Raw genomic sequence first — 11,405 nt, 5'->3', positions numbered from 1 at the left:
CAGTGGGATTGCTGCGACTGGAGCCTTGCAGATGTCTGTACTGGAGAGGATAGACTGGAGGGTGAGTTGCCTATTTTCCTTTTACGGCTGATTTCATTTTCACTAAACCTGCATCGTGTTTATCGCTTTGGCTGCTGGGCCTATATTTGTTTTTATTACTTTCCGACATAATCACCTGTTTGCAATCGCGCAGCGCCGAGTGCGCTTTGGAGTAACCCGTGATTAATGTCAGTAAGGCCGGGGCTGCCTTATTCTCACAAAAACTAGGAGTAATTTGGTTCAGGGCTACTGGATTATAAACGATGTTGTTTACAGTTGAAGCAGAAATAGCAGGACTTATAATAAAATAGTAATAGCCAGGCCAGGTACCGTTTCTCTATTTCATTGTTTCTACAAACAACATCATTTCTCTCCTTTTTTTAAAAAAAAAATATATATATATATATATTTATATAGCGTACACATTTAAAGACAAACAAACAATTAAAACAGAATCCACTAATGTACAGCTATGGAACAATATATAGTTGTATCTTTGGGGCAGATGAAGTTGATATTCAATAAAAGGCGCATCGTGGATGTAAAAAAACAAAAAAACAAAAAAAAAAAACAAACAAACAAACATCCTATTTCTTAAATTGCGTTGTATGAATCAATATGTATGACAAAACATATCTCACTCATTAATTCTGTGACATTTTAATTTTTCCTGGCACGGTTCCATTCGGTCTTTATACACCTGACATCAGCTGAGCCGGTTGCCACCGCAGCCCCTGTCATTAAAATGACAAGATGAGCATCGGTCTCAGGACATCAACGTCCGGCCAAGCGTGGCTAACTTTATTCTGGCCCGTCCTGTGCTGGTTCCAACGTTAACATTTAATCAGAGAGTATTTCATTTCAGCTTCGCATCACAACAAGCCAAGGAACAACACACACCCACACAAAAAGAAAGGATAATCCCCAGTCGTCCACGTCCCGTTGTTCCCATGCGCAGTCTGCAGATCATCACAGCTTGGGTGGACGGACGCCACAGGCTGTTATCCTACACGACAAAAGTCTGTCCACCAAGCTCACAAATTAAAATCTGGCATTTATTTCCACGCTTGTCAAAAGATGCAAACCCAAGTCATGAGGCAGCTCCAAAAGATCACAACGTCGAGCGAGGGTGCGTTTCATAATGCTGGATTTAAAGGTTTTTACGCACGGAAATAAAATAGACACACTTGTCAGACATAATACACGCGTCATTTAAAAGAAAAGAAGAAAATAAACACCGATGCTATTTTAGGATTTGATGAATATCAAAGCTTGAAAGTCGCCTTGTTTTTGGCACTGGAAAGCTCAACAAAAAAATGTAAATGAAGTTAAGAAAGAGCTATTTGTTGAGATCCTTTGAGCTTTGGAGGTTTTTGGGAGAACGATGCTGCTAAGCCCCCGGGGCTTATTGTGGTTTGAAACGAGCACTTAACCACCACTGTGAAACACCAACATTAAAATGTCATGGGCCTGTTTGAATACCTATTATTCTGTTTAGCTTTTCATACTAGAGACTTGCATTATCTTGGTTAAACAAAGTATGAATAAAGAAAAAAACAACAACAGATTTTTAGATCATAAAACTGACCATGGTCATTTCGATAAGCACATTAGGGATATAGTTAGAGGTATTTGTAATAAAAGGGAATTATACTACGATTACTAATACCACCAATAATAATATAACAGTCATAATAATAAAGATAATAATACATCAGATAATAATCTGGTTAAATACAATTATATTAATAATAACCTTTGCAGAATCACTAAAACATGAGTAAATAACAAGCTTTTCTAAACCTACTTATTTGCTTAAATTAAATGTAATTTATCTTTAATAATTAAGTAATTCTATTCTATTATCTGATAGCACTGTCAAAATTATAGAACTGCTCGAAAAACGAAACTGACAAATAACCAGACCGTCAAAACCTCATCGAGTAGGCAATGGCAACACGTCACTGCAACTGCATTAACTCCAGAGGTGTTGATCGCAATGTGTACATATGCAGATCTCAGTTCGTAACACACACAACAGGAACCAGAAACACGACGCCCTACAAAAATAAATGACCTGTGTTTAAGATGCTCATGAGACTTGACGAGATGGAAAAAAAAAAAAAAAAAAAAAAAAAAAAACAATAAAGCAAATTAGTTGGTGGTGAGAGGCTTCACTAGCAAAGAGAGCCATAACCTTTTAAAGTTCACGGGGTTCCTGACACTTCACAGACAAAAGACGGCGTGCAGACGGACCGAACTGTGATTGGACCATCATCCCGCCAATCAGCAATATTTTCATTTTCCTCCGTTCGCTGACATCATGCGGCGGGCGACGCCCACCACGAGCGCCTGTGCAGATATAGTACAGTTCTCATGTTTGCGCCAAGAAGACTGAACATCGCCGTTTTGTCCATAAGAGGGAGTCGAGTTTCTTATGCACCAGTTTTGCTCACTTTCACAACAGAAGTGCGGAGCACGCTGACCGGAGAGGGGGGGAATATTGCTTGACAACGGTTATTTTCTCTCTCGGCGGCTGTGGAAACTCATATCTTTGCTCGGATAGTCAGTCAGTCGGTCAGTCCAGCCGCCACTCTCAACTTTGCCTCTTCGCCGCAGCCGAGAAACAAACGTGTTCATGATCACCAGGAAGCGCCTCACTTTCTCATACCTGGATTAACTCGCAGGCGAAGGTTTTTCTTTTTCTTTTTTTTTTTTTTTTCGTAAGGAGGAGGCTTTTTCTTGGTCAGAATGTTGTGGAAATTAGCCGACAACGTGAAATACGAGGATGACTGTGAGGTGAGTTTAGATAAACTTAGGTGAAGTGGGCGCAGAGTGGCATCACACAAAAGTTTGCAGTTTATCAACAGTAATTACTGTGGGGTCCTTTAAAAAAAAAAAAAATAAAAATACGGTTTTCTGCTCGGGCAAATGACAGGAGAAGAAAAATGAAAAGGAAAAGTGGAAAAAGCTGCAACGACGGTCAGATGTGAAAACGAAAATCAAAACCCAACTGCATTTTTTCAGTTGTTTCCAAAGACAGATATTCAAACATATACAAATATCTATTGACTGTTATATTTGTATTTCTAAATTAGAGCCACTAAAATAATAATAATGATAATAGTAATTTTAAAATAATAATTTAAAAGAAATAAATTGCACAATTATTGTCTTTATTTATTTATTTTTTTTTACATATTCAAAAACAAAACAAACAAACAAAAAAAAAACAGGTACTGATATATATATATGTGTGTGTGCATATCAAATGCTAAGTTAGCTTTCCTCTCCATGTTTAGAAGACATCATGCCAGCCAATAACTTACGCCAAATTCCCTGGAGTGACAAAAGTCACTATCACCTGCCATCTTGTTGGCATCTCTCTAAGCTTCCTCGTCTCTTCTGTCCCTCAGGAAAGGCACGACGGCAACAGCAATGGGAACCCCCGGCTGCCTCACCTGCCGGCTGTCAGTCAGCACCTCTACAGCCCGTCTCCTTCACTCTCGCACTCGGCCAGTTCGGACTTCCAGCCCCCGTACTTTCCTCCTCCCTACCAGCCCATCTCGTACCCGCAGTCCAGCGACCCCTACTCTCACCTCGGCGACCCTTTCAACATCAACTCCATACACCAGTCGCCGTCGTCGAACCAGCAGCAACCGTGGCCTGGCCGGCAGGGCCAGGAGGGGCTCGGCGGCCACGGGAGGAGCGGGCTGGCGGGTCAGATCCTGGGCCTGGAGGGAGGCTCCTCCGGGGTGAGGAGGGAAGGGTTCCGCCGGCCGGAGCTGCTGGCGCCGCACACGCACGGCCTGGAGTCCTCGGTTATCGGTGACAACATGGGGATGCACGAAATGGGACACGGACTGGATGACGTTCAAGTAAGTGGATTTGGTTCGTTATGCGACTTGAACTCTAAAGGCAAGCAGATGTCTCGATGGCAGGGGCTTGGTTGCATGCGCGTATTTATTAACTCTTACCGGATTTAGGATGAAGCATGCAGTCATGCAGTTAGTTCATACACCGTATCTTATAATCATATTAAAGACACTAAAAGTGCACTTTAAAACCAATGTGAAATGCAGTTATATTTCTATGTTACGTGACATATTATGTTATTTGTTATTTTTGATTTATTTTGCACAAAACAGCCAGAGAAGGAGAGGAATGTTGAATGTCATGAGCTTATTATTCTTGTTTTATTGTAAACAACGCAAATGTCTTCTTATTGCTTATTCTTTTCTTTCTTTTTTCCTTCTAATCAGCATGTAGATGACCACAGTATTATTATGGCAGATCAGACAGTCATTAAAAAAGGTGAGTTTCTCCGTATTTATGAGTAATTTAACTGTAAGAGAGAGGGGGGGAGAGAGAAAAAAAACAAACAAAAAACAACAGCCTGTGTATAGGAAAATGCTGCCAGGGCCACACGTGCCTTCGTAGGCTACATCTAAAGATGCAGTAATTACTGACAAGGGCTGGAAATTTACTGTAAAGTCTGTATTTTTTTTTTTTTTTTTTTTTTTTACTCTCTAACTACTTGGAAATGTCATATGTTTTATAGTGGCATGTCAGGGCACTCAGTGTGAGAGTGCAGCAAAAGGAGGAGTCTCGTGTTTGCACTGTGCTCACACTGCACACAGTGCTAATCCTCGTAGCCATGAGATGCACTTATCTAAGCTTGATGTGATCCTCGGCCTATTCTCTTGGTGAAGGTGCTTGAATGGGTGCCCAGTGGGAAAGAACTGATCCCTTTCAAATTCGGCAGGCTACAGCTGACATGACATGAAAATTGAGCAATCTCGCAGCCTCGGCGTTGACTGCGAGAGAACAGGAAAGCTTTGGATCACCTTTAGGCTGGTTAAGCTCGCAATTGCAGCTCTTTTCTGCTCACGTTAACAGGAAATTATGAGTTGATCTTGAAGCTGTGTTTGGCTCTGCAGAACCAGCTTTTTGGCGGGGTGTGGCATTAGGCTCGCATGTGAAGGACAGTTTAGTAATTTGTTGAGACATGAACTGTTTTGAGGGAGAAACGTTTTCCTTCTGTTTTGTCATCAGGGCTCCATTAAGCAGACTTAAAGTGAAAGATCAGCCCAAGAAACATTGTGTTCATTTCGTTCATTTAATTAGATTGCAGATAAGGAAATGTGTTTAAGTTTCTGCAAATAAATAGTTGTTGTGTTTTTTTTTCCCTTTCAAAGCAATGCTTGTAACAAAAAAAAAATAAAAAAAACTAAAAATGACTATACCATAATTACAAGCAGAAAGCCTTTTGCACAGCACAATAAACCAACCGGTTTGCATCAGTGATGGCCCATTATGTTGTTCCCATGCTCAAGGGCACACCACGGGCAATCTAGGCTTTCCACATGTAAACAATGGCATGTCATTCCCAGCCATATGCCCCAGAGGAGAATTAAAGTACTTACGTGACTCTGTGATTTCTGTCTCAGTATTAGGACTACGAGGTGGCAGGAACCTTGATCGCTTACAGAGGACTTATTATCAGGGGGGCATTCTTGCTGGTGAGGATGAAGATAGCTATGTTTTCTATTGTAGTGTGCTGTGCTGTTTTGTTTGTCTGATGGCTGTCAATGCTTTTTCGTTTTATTTTTATTTTTTATTTTTTTTTTCTGGTTAAAAACTTTAAATCTGTGAAGTAAATGCACTCCAAACTTAGGCGCGTTAGAAATGAAATCACACTGTCCAGAACACCAAGAGTCCGCAAGGGGCGGACCGTTTGCAGTGTTGAGGTGTACCTGTATCTCAGATGAGGGGCAGTCTGTATGTGAGTGCCTGTTTGTGGATGGTGTCTCGCATGAGGGCATCGTAGCTGTTTAGCCGCTCCGAACACCACACTGTATTCCATAAGGCGTCAGCAGTTGTGTCTTGCATTCTTTCGCACAGCAGTCGCGCAGAATTGTACACACATACACACACACACACACACTTTTGTGATCGAGAAACCACGCATACCCTGTTGCACAGGAAGGATTATGAAGATCGTAGCTGAGGTACATACACAGGAAAAAAAAAAAAAACGCGCAGGCCGTATGAACATATACTGCATGTACTGTTGCCGCTGAGTTGCCTCAACAGTCAGTTTTTCTCTTCCGTTGCATTTCTTTGCTCTTCAGCTTACTCAGAGTTTTCTTCCCCTCACCACCCCCCGTCCCCCCCCCCACCCCAGGTCCTGTCACTCTACCTAAAGGCAACGCACTGGGCCTCCCCTTCCAGAAAGAGTCCCTCCTGGGCATGGTGTCAAATCCCACAGAGGTGTTTTGCTCCGTACCGGGGCGCCTTTCCTTGCTGAGCTCCACATCCAAGTACAAGGTCACCGTGGCTGAAGTCCAGAGGCGTTTGTCACCCCCGGAGTGCCTCAACGCATCGCTCCTGGGAGGCGTCTTACGCAGGTCAGAGCTCAAACTCATTCAACGCAACAGCAACTTCCCTGTGGTTTGTAAAAGTCTTCAACATAAGACGTAAGGAGCACAGTGCCACTCATTCACAAAACGATGGGCATATAATGCAAATGTAATTAAAGTAATTTTTATCAGTATATCAGTTATAAATCTTAAAACCTTTGACAGAGTTGTCTGATGGCCTCAGATATGAATCATCATCAAACTGTGGAGTTGTAGCTCCAGTGATCTGCAGACTGAAGCTCAGCAGCCCATGGGAAAGCCTTTTTCTAAAAGCACAGCTCGGCTCAGTTGTTCTGGCTCATCGTTTTTTTCTTTTTTCCTTTTTTTTTTGCAAAGTTCGTGACATTCTTTGTGTGGTCTGCAATTTTGGTTCGGCGGTTCCTTTGGGGATAGGTTACATCAACACAGTTAGCACCAATCTAAAGACCGCGTGGGTGTGTTTTTGCGTGTGTACGTACGCGCTCGCCGGTAGCCTTACATGCATAGGTTTATCTGTGTCGGAGCATGTCAGAGCAGTTGACCTTATGGCGCACATGTTTGTGTTGCAGTCTGTTGAGGGACTGTGAGGTTACGGTACGTCCTCCGCACCCCTGACCAGAGCATTTTGTACTGGGAGTGCACGTTTGCCACTTCCCATGTGCATGTCTTAATGCTGACATGCACACACACATACACACATGCACAGTCTCAGTTGATGTTAAGTAGGTCATATAGCCATAGGAGGGGGATCGTTAGTAGAGGGACCGGGTGGAGGGGAGTGTGAAGGGGTGGGGGCACTCGTACACAAATGCCCCCCTAAAGATGCTCCCTCTCTCACCCGCCACGGAGAGGGAGAGCTTGCCTGCCAGTCATGCGTAAAACTGAATTGTGCATGGCAAGTGGGGATTTTAAGAGCTTCTGCAAATACGTACATAGTACGAGTGATGTCTCTGCGCGGCCCCTTGAGTGGAAGCATCAACTGTTTCAGTGTTTTTTAGGTCAAGGGAGGCAGCTTGTGTGATTTGTTCGTTATCTGAAGTGCTGCACGAGACCTGCAGGAGCATCTGATAGATATGTGCCCATGGAGATCCATTTATTTCATTTCATTAAACAGATAATATTAATATCGACGTAACAAAAAAAACAAAAAAAATCAGTGTAATTCGTGTATCAATTCTCAATCCTCCATTAATCGTTTTCTTCATAACCTGTGAATGACTCTTTTTGTGTGTGTGTGTTTTTTCCTTCCGCAGAGCCAAGTCAAAAAACGGAGGCCGCTCGCTGAGAGAAAAGCTGGACAAAATCGGACTCAATCTGCCTGCAGGAAGACGGAAGGCAGCCAACGTCACTCTACTTACCTCACTAGTAGAAGGTATGACATGTCACTCAGTAGCGCACAGCACCTTCTCCGGTGTAATTGCTGTTTGCACTGACTGGAATGTCGCTCTAATAGTGTGAGAATGTGGGAACGTCGGCCTCATCGGCATGGCATGCGCGTCTTAAGTACAGAACATCGTGTTAAGACAATCTTTAAGCTCCATTCATTGTGGAAATACTTAAAAGGCATTTTGGACGTCTTTACTCGAGAAACTCGGGTTCACTTTGCAGCTCGTCACCTCCACGTTGGTCGTTCTTTTGTTCCCGTGGGGATTCTTTCCAATTTAGAAACAAATGAGCTAATGTTTCAAGACAGTCTAACTTTACTTTAGCATTGCAATGATTATGGCAAGGGCTAATTTTAAACTAAAATTGTGAAGTTACCAAGTAATGGAGGTGCACAGTAAGACCTGAAATAATATGTTATAATATAATATAATAATCAGTATTAATTCTGTCACAGCGGTGAGATACAAAGATACACCTTAGATTAATTATTCTTTTAAATCTTTACATCCTGTCAACTGATCACAAAGCTTTAGACATCTAATTTAAGGTTCCGGCCTCTCTTATCTGTGGTTGGAATGACGAGCGACACCTTCATACATAAGCAGTTATAGCTTAGCAAGATACTGATGCTTCATCGTGATCACAGTATCGTTGCAATCACATCTCCCCGCTGCCGGGCAGAAGTCGAATATTTTTCCCTTCTCTCGCTCCCCACACGTCTAATTTTTATAAATGGGCTGATGATTCTGTGCAGCAGGATGACCGGAGGCTTGTGTTATTTAGAGACCTTCAAAGCTGAATTAAGCCTTGTTATCTTGTGTTCGGCCCGCCAGGAGGGCCAGATGACCTTAAAGCTTGTGCTTCTGAATAGCTGCCTGGATCCTGAAGTGATGTGCGTGTCTATCAATAAGTGGTGCTGTTAGCTCTTGGGGACCCTCTGCTAGCATTTATCCACATAAACCCATTATGACCATGCAAGTCAAACCACCACCAAGATGGAAATATATTCATCTCACTAGCTCTTCTTCCCTCGAGCTGGAAGACCGAGCACAGCTGATTATTCTCTAGCTGGACTGTTTTGCTTCTTGAGCCTCGATGTTAGAGCATAAAACCTCCGAACTGGCGTTGCTAGCATAAAACCTTCCGTGTGTCCAGTGTGTCAAAGGATGCTGTGGTTATGTCTTAGTGTTTTTCATTTCCTGATCGTGATTTATACTTTTTTCCTTTAGGTGAAGCCGTTCATTTAGCAAGAGATTTTGGTTACGTGTGCGAGACTGAGTTCCCTGCAAAGGCAATTGCCGAATACCTGGGCAGGCCACATGTGGAGCGCAACGAGGTTAACTCTCGCAAGAACATGCTCCTTGCTGCCAAGTAAGTGTCTCCTTAATGGCCGTTTTTAATTTGCATATTCATATTCATACACTTCTAACAAAGTAGGATGTGACAAGTTGACACGTCTAGACATATTTCCGAAGCTGGCTGTGCTCTACCTGCTCCGCATGCAGTGTTATCCACGCTCTGTTCTCCCAGGTGACAGTGAGTTGGCATATGTCCTCATTCTGGTTTTCTACCCTCAGGCAAATCTGCAAGGAGTTCACTGACCTGCTCACTCAGGACCGATCACCTTTAGGAAACTCTAGGCCTGCTCCGATTTTGGAGCCTGGAATCCAAGGCTGCCTGACTCACTTCAGCCTCATCACTCACGGCTTCGGCTCCCCGGCCATCTGCGCCGCTATGACCTCCCTTCAGAACTACCTGAATGAGGCTCTCAAACAAGTGGACAAGATGTACCTGAGCTCTGGCAGCGACACCCAGGGATCCTCAGACAGTGGGAGCAAATCTACCGACAAAATGGACAAGCACAGGAAATGAGAGCTCAAAGGAGAATCCCTATGAACTTCAGAACCTCCCGAGTCCCTTAATCTTGCTGCCCTGTCTGCCCCCTTTTGGACTTCTTTTTTTTTTTTTTTTAAATCAATATTTAGTATTGTCATTTTGAGAGCTGACTTTGTGGGTGAATGTGTACGTGTTTTCGCACTGTAACCGTATATATTTTTGAGAAGTTGAGGATTTTTAGCACAGCTTTGTTGCGAGGCAGTCAGTGTTGGCGTTTGCGGTGAATGCTGTGGACCGGTCTTAATGGGAGCCTTCTGTGTGAATGAGTAATACACACCATGTCACTAACCACTATGCAGTTTTATACAGTTGCTAATGGGCTGATCATACAAACATTGGACCTATACTTTGTTGACAAGAGAAAAGAAGAAAAAAAAACAAAAAAAAAACACAGAGAGCGTTCTGTGTTTTTTCTCTCCCTAGAGGACATCATTTCAAGATGACTTGCTGTGGCTGTGAATTCCTCTCAGCTTCCCCCTCTCCCCTGCTCTGTCTGAGGGCAAATCCACTGATTTCCTGTGTCTCAATGGACTTGCAAAGGACATTTTTTTTTTTTTTTTTTTTTTTTTTTAGTGCTTGATTTGTACAGCCACTTCGTAATGGCTCCAGTGTTATTGTGCTTTGTTCCTGGGAGATGATCTGAAACTTGTGTAGGCCTGGATGAGAAAAGACTATTATTGGTTTGTCAGTCTGTGCTCGGTCAGAAACCAGAGACTTTAAAGTTGCTACAATAAAAGCCTCTTCAGTGTTCATGTGGATTACAGGCATAGCCGCGTTTCCATTGTTACTCTATCTTTTAAACACGGCAGTGAGAATACAACAGTTTTGTGACCAACGTATTCATCATCCTTAGTATTTAAAAAAAAAAAAAAGGAAAAAAAAAATGTCCAAACTACCAACCAACTTAGTCCCCCGCCAGAGTTTTGTGAGAATGTTTGTAAATGTACATATTTTTTTTTCTTTCGAAATGTTTTTAATTAGACATTAAATTCCAAACATAGAATTTTATCCAGTGTCTTGTCCTGGATGTAAATATTTTCTAATTTATGTTGTAATTTAATGGGCTTGTGTAAATAGCGGTATCATTCTGGTGTACGGTTTAACTTTTTATGACCATGTGTTTTATAAATGGGTTAGTTTTTTATCGAGTAGAGGTTAGGAAGTGGGCATGATATACTTTTTTGAAAATATGTTTTAAAAAAAAGAAGAAAAAAAAGGAGAAAAAAAAGCTGTTTCAAAGTTTCAGGAAAAAAAAATAAAAATAAAAAAACAAAAGCCTCAAGCCTGATCCAGTGAGTCAGTGATGTTGCCCAAGCCGTACAAACACACACTTATTCTTTTTTTTTGTGTGTGTGTTAATGGATAGCACTATTGTTCTGCAGCCTCCTTTCCAGCAATATTTCACAGATGATGGTTAAGTCATGTGTCGGATGATGTTTCTATTAATAAACGGCAAACAGAAAGAAAAAATCCCCTGCTAAACTAATGGGAACAGTAGCCATCATTATCTGCTCTCACTCAGCTTCACAAATAGGCTGTGGGGCTTGGTGAAGGCTCCGACCTCAAAAGTGCATCATGTGATGACTAAAGTTGTGCGGCTGAAAGCAGACAAATGGCTTGTTTATGTTTAAACTTAGAAAACTATTGACACATGCTGAAAAGGCCGTACAAAGAGTCCCATCA

General features: G+C 42.3%; 1 protein-coding gene across 4 annotated transcripts; it reads left to right on the top strand.

The window, feature by feature from the left end:
• Positions 1–11,010, top strand: tfap2c (transcription factor AP-2 gamma (activating enhancer binding protein 2 gamma)). 4 transcript variants are annotated; one of them, XM_047584038.1, is made up of 8 exons: positions 1–61; positions 3,456–3,917; positions 4,302–4,353; positions 5,490–5,561; positions 6,227–6,449; positions 7,694–7,812; positions 9,056–9,197; positions 9,404–11,010. In XM_047584038.1, exons 1-8 carry the CDS (start codon positions 32–34, stop codon positions 9,696–9,698), a joined length of 1,395 nt encoding a protein of 464 aa, XP_047439994.1. In that variant the 5' UTR covers positions 1–31; the 3' UTR covers positions 9,699–11,010. The 4 variants fall into 4 exon arrangements, with proteins under 4 accessions (XP_047439994.1, XP_047439997.1, XP_047439993.1 ...); XM_047584037.1 differs by lacking the exon at positions 1–61 and adding an exon at positions 1,898–2,838; XM_047584041.1 differs by lacking the exon at positions 5,490–5,561.
• The last annotated feature ends 395 nt before the right edge of the window (positions 11,011–11,405 follow it).

The sequence above is a fragment of the Mugil cephalus genome, chromosome 4, assembly GCF_022458985.1.
Source record: "Mugil cephalus isolate CIBA_MC_2020 chromosome 4, CIBA_Mcephalus_1.1, whole genome shotgun sequence".
In the NCBI taxonomy this organism is placed as follows: Eukaryota; Metazoa; Chordata; class Actinopteri; order Mugiliformes; family Mugilidae; genus Mugil; species Mugil cephalus.
This window is presented reverse-complemented; position numbering and strand designations above follow the sequence as displayed.

Bases quoted from the DNA above. Each gene is read 5' to 3' on its own strand.
- tfap2c (XM_047584037.1), top strand. From the start codon at position 2,791: ATGTTGTGGAAATTAGCCGACAACGTGAAATACGAGGATGACTGTGAG. The intron at 4,354-5,489 runs GTGAGTTTCTCC...TTTCTGTCTCAG, and splicing joins TCAGACAGTCATTAAAAAAG to TATTAGGACTACGAGGTGGC. The intron at 5,562-6,226 runs GTGAGGATGAAG...CCCCCACCCCAG, and splicing joins TCAGGGGGGCATTCTTGCTG to GTCCTGTCACTCTACCTAAA.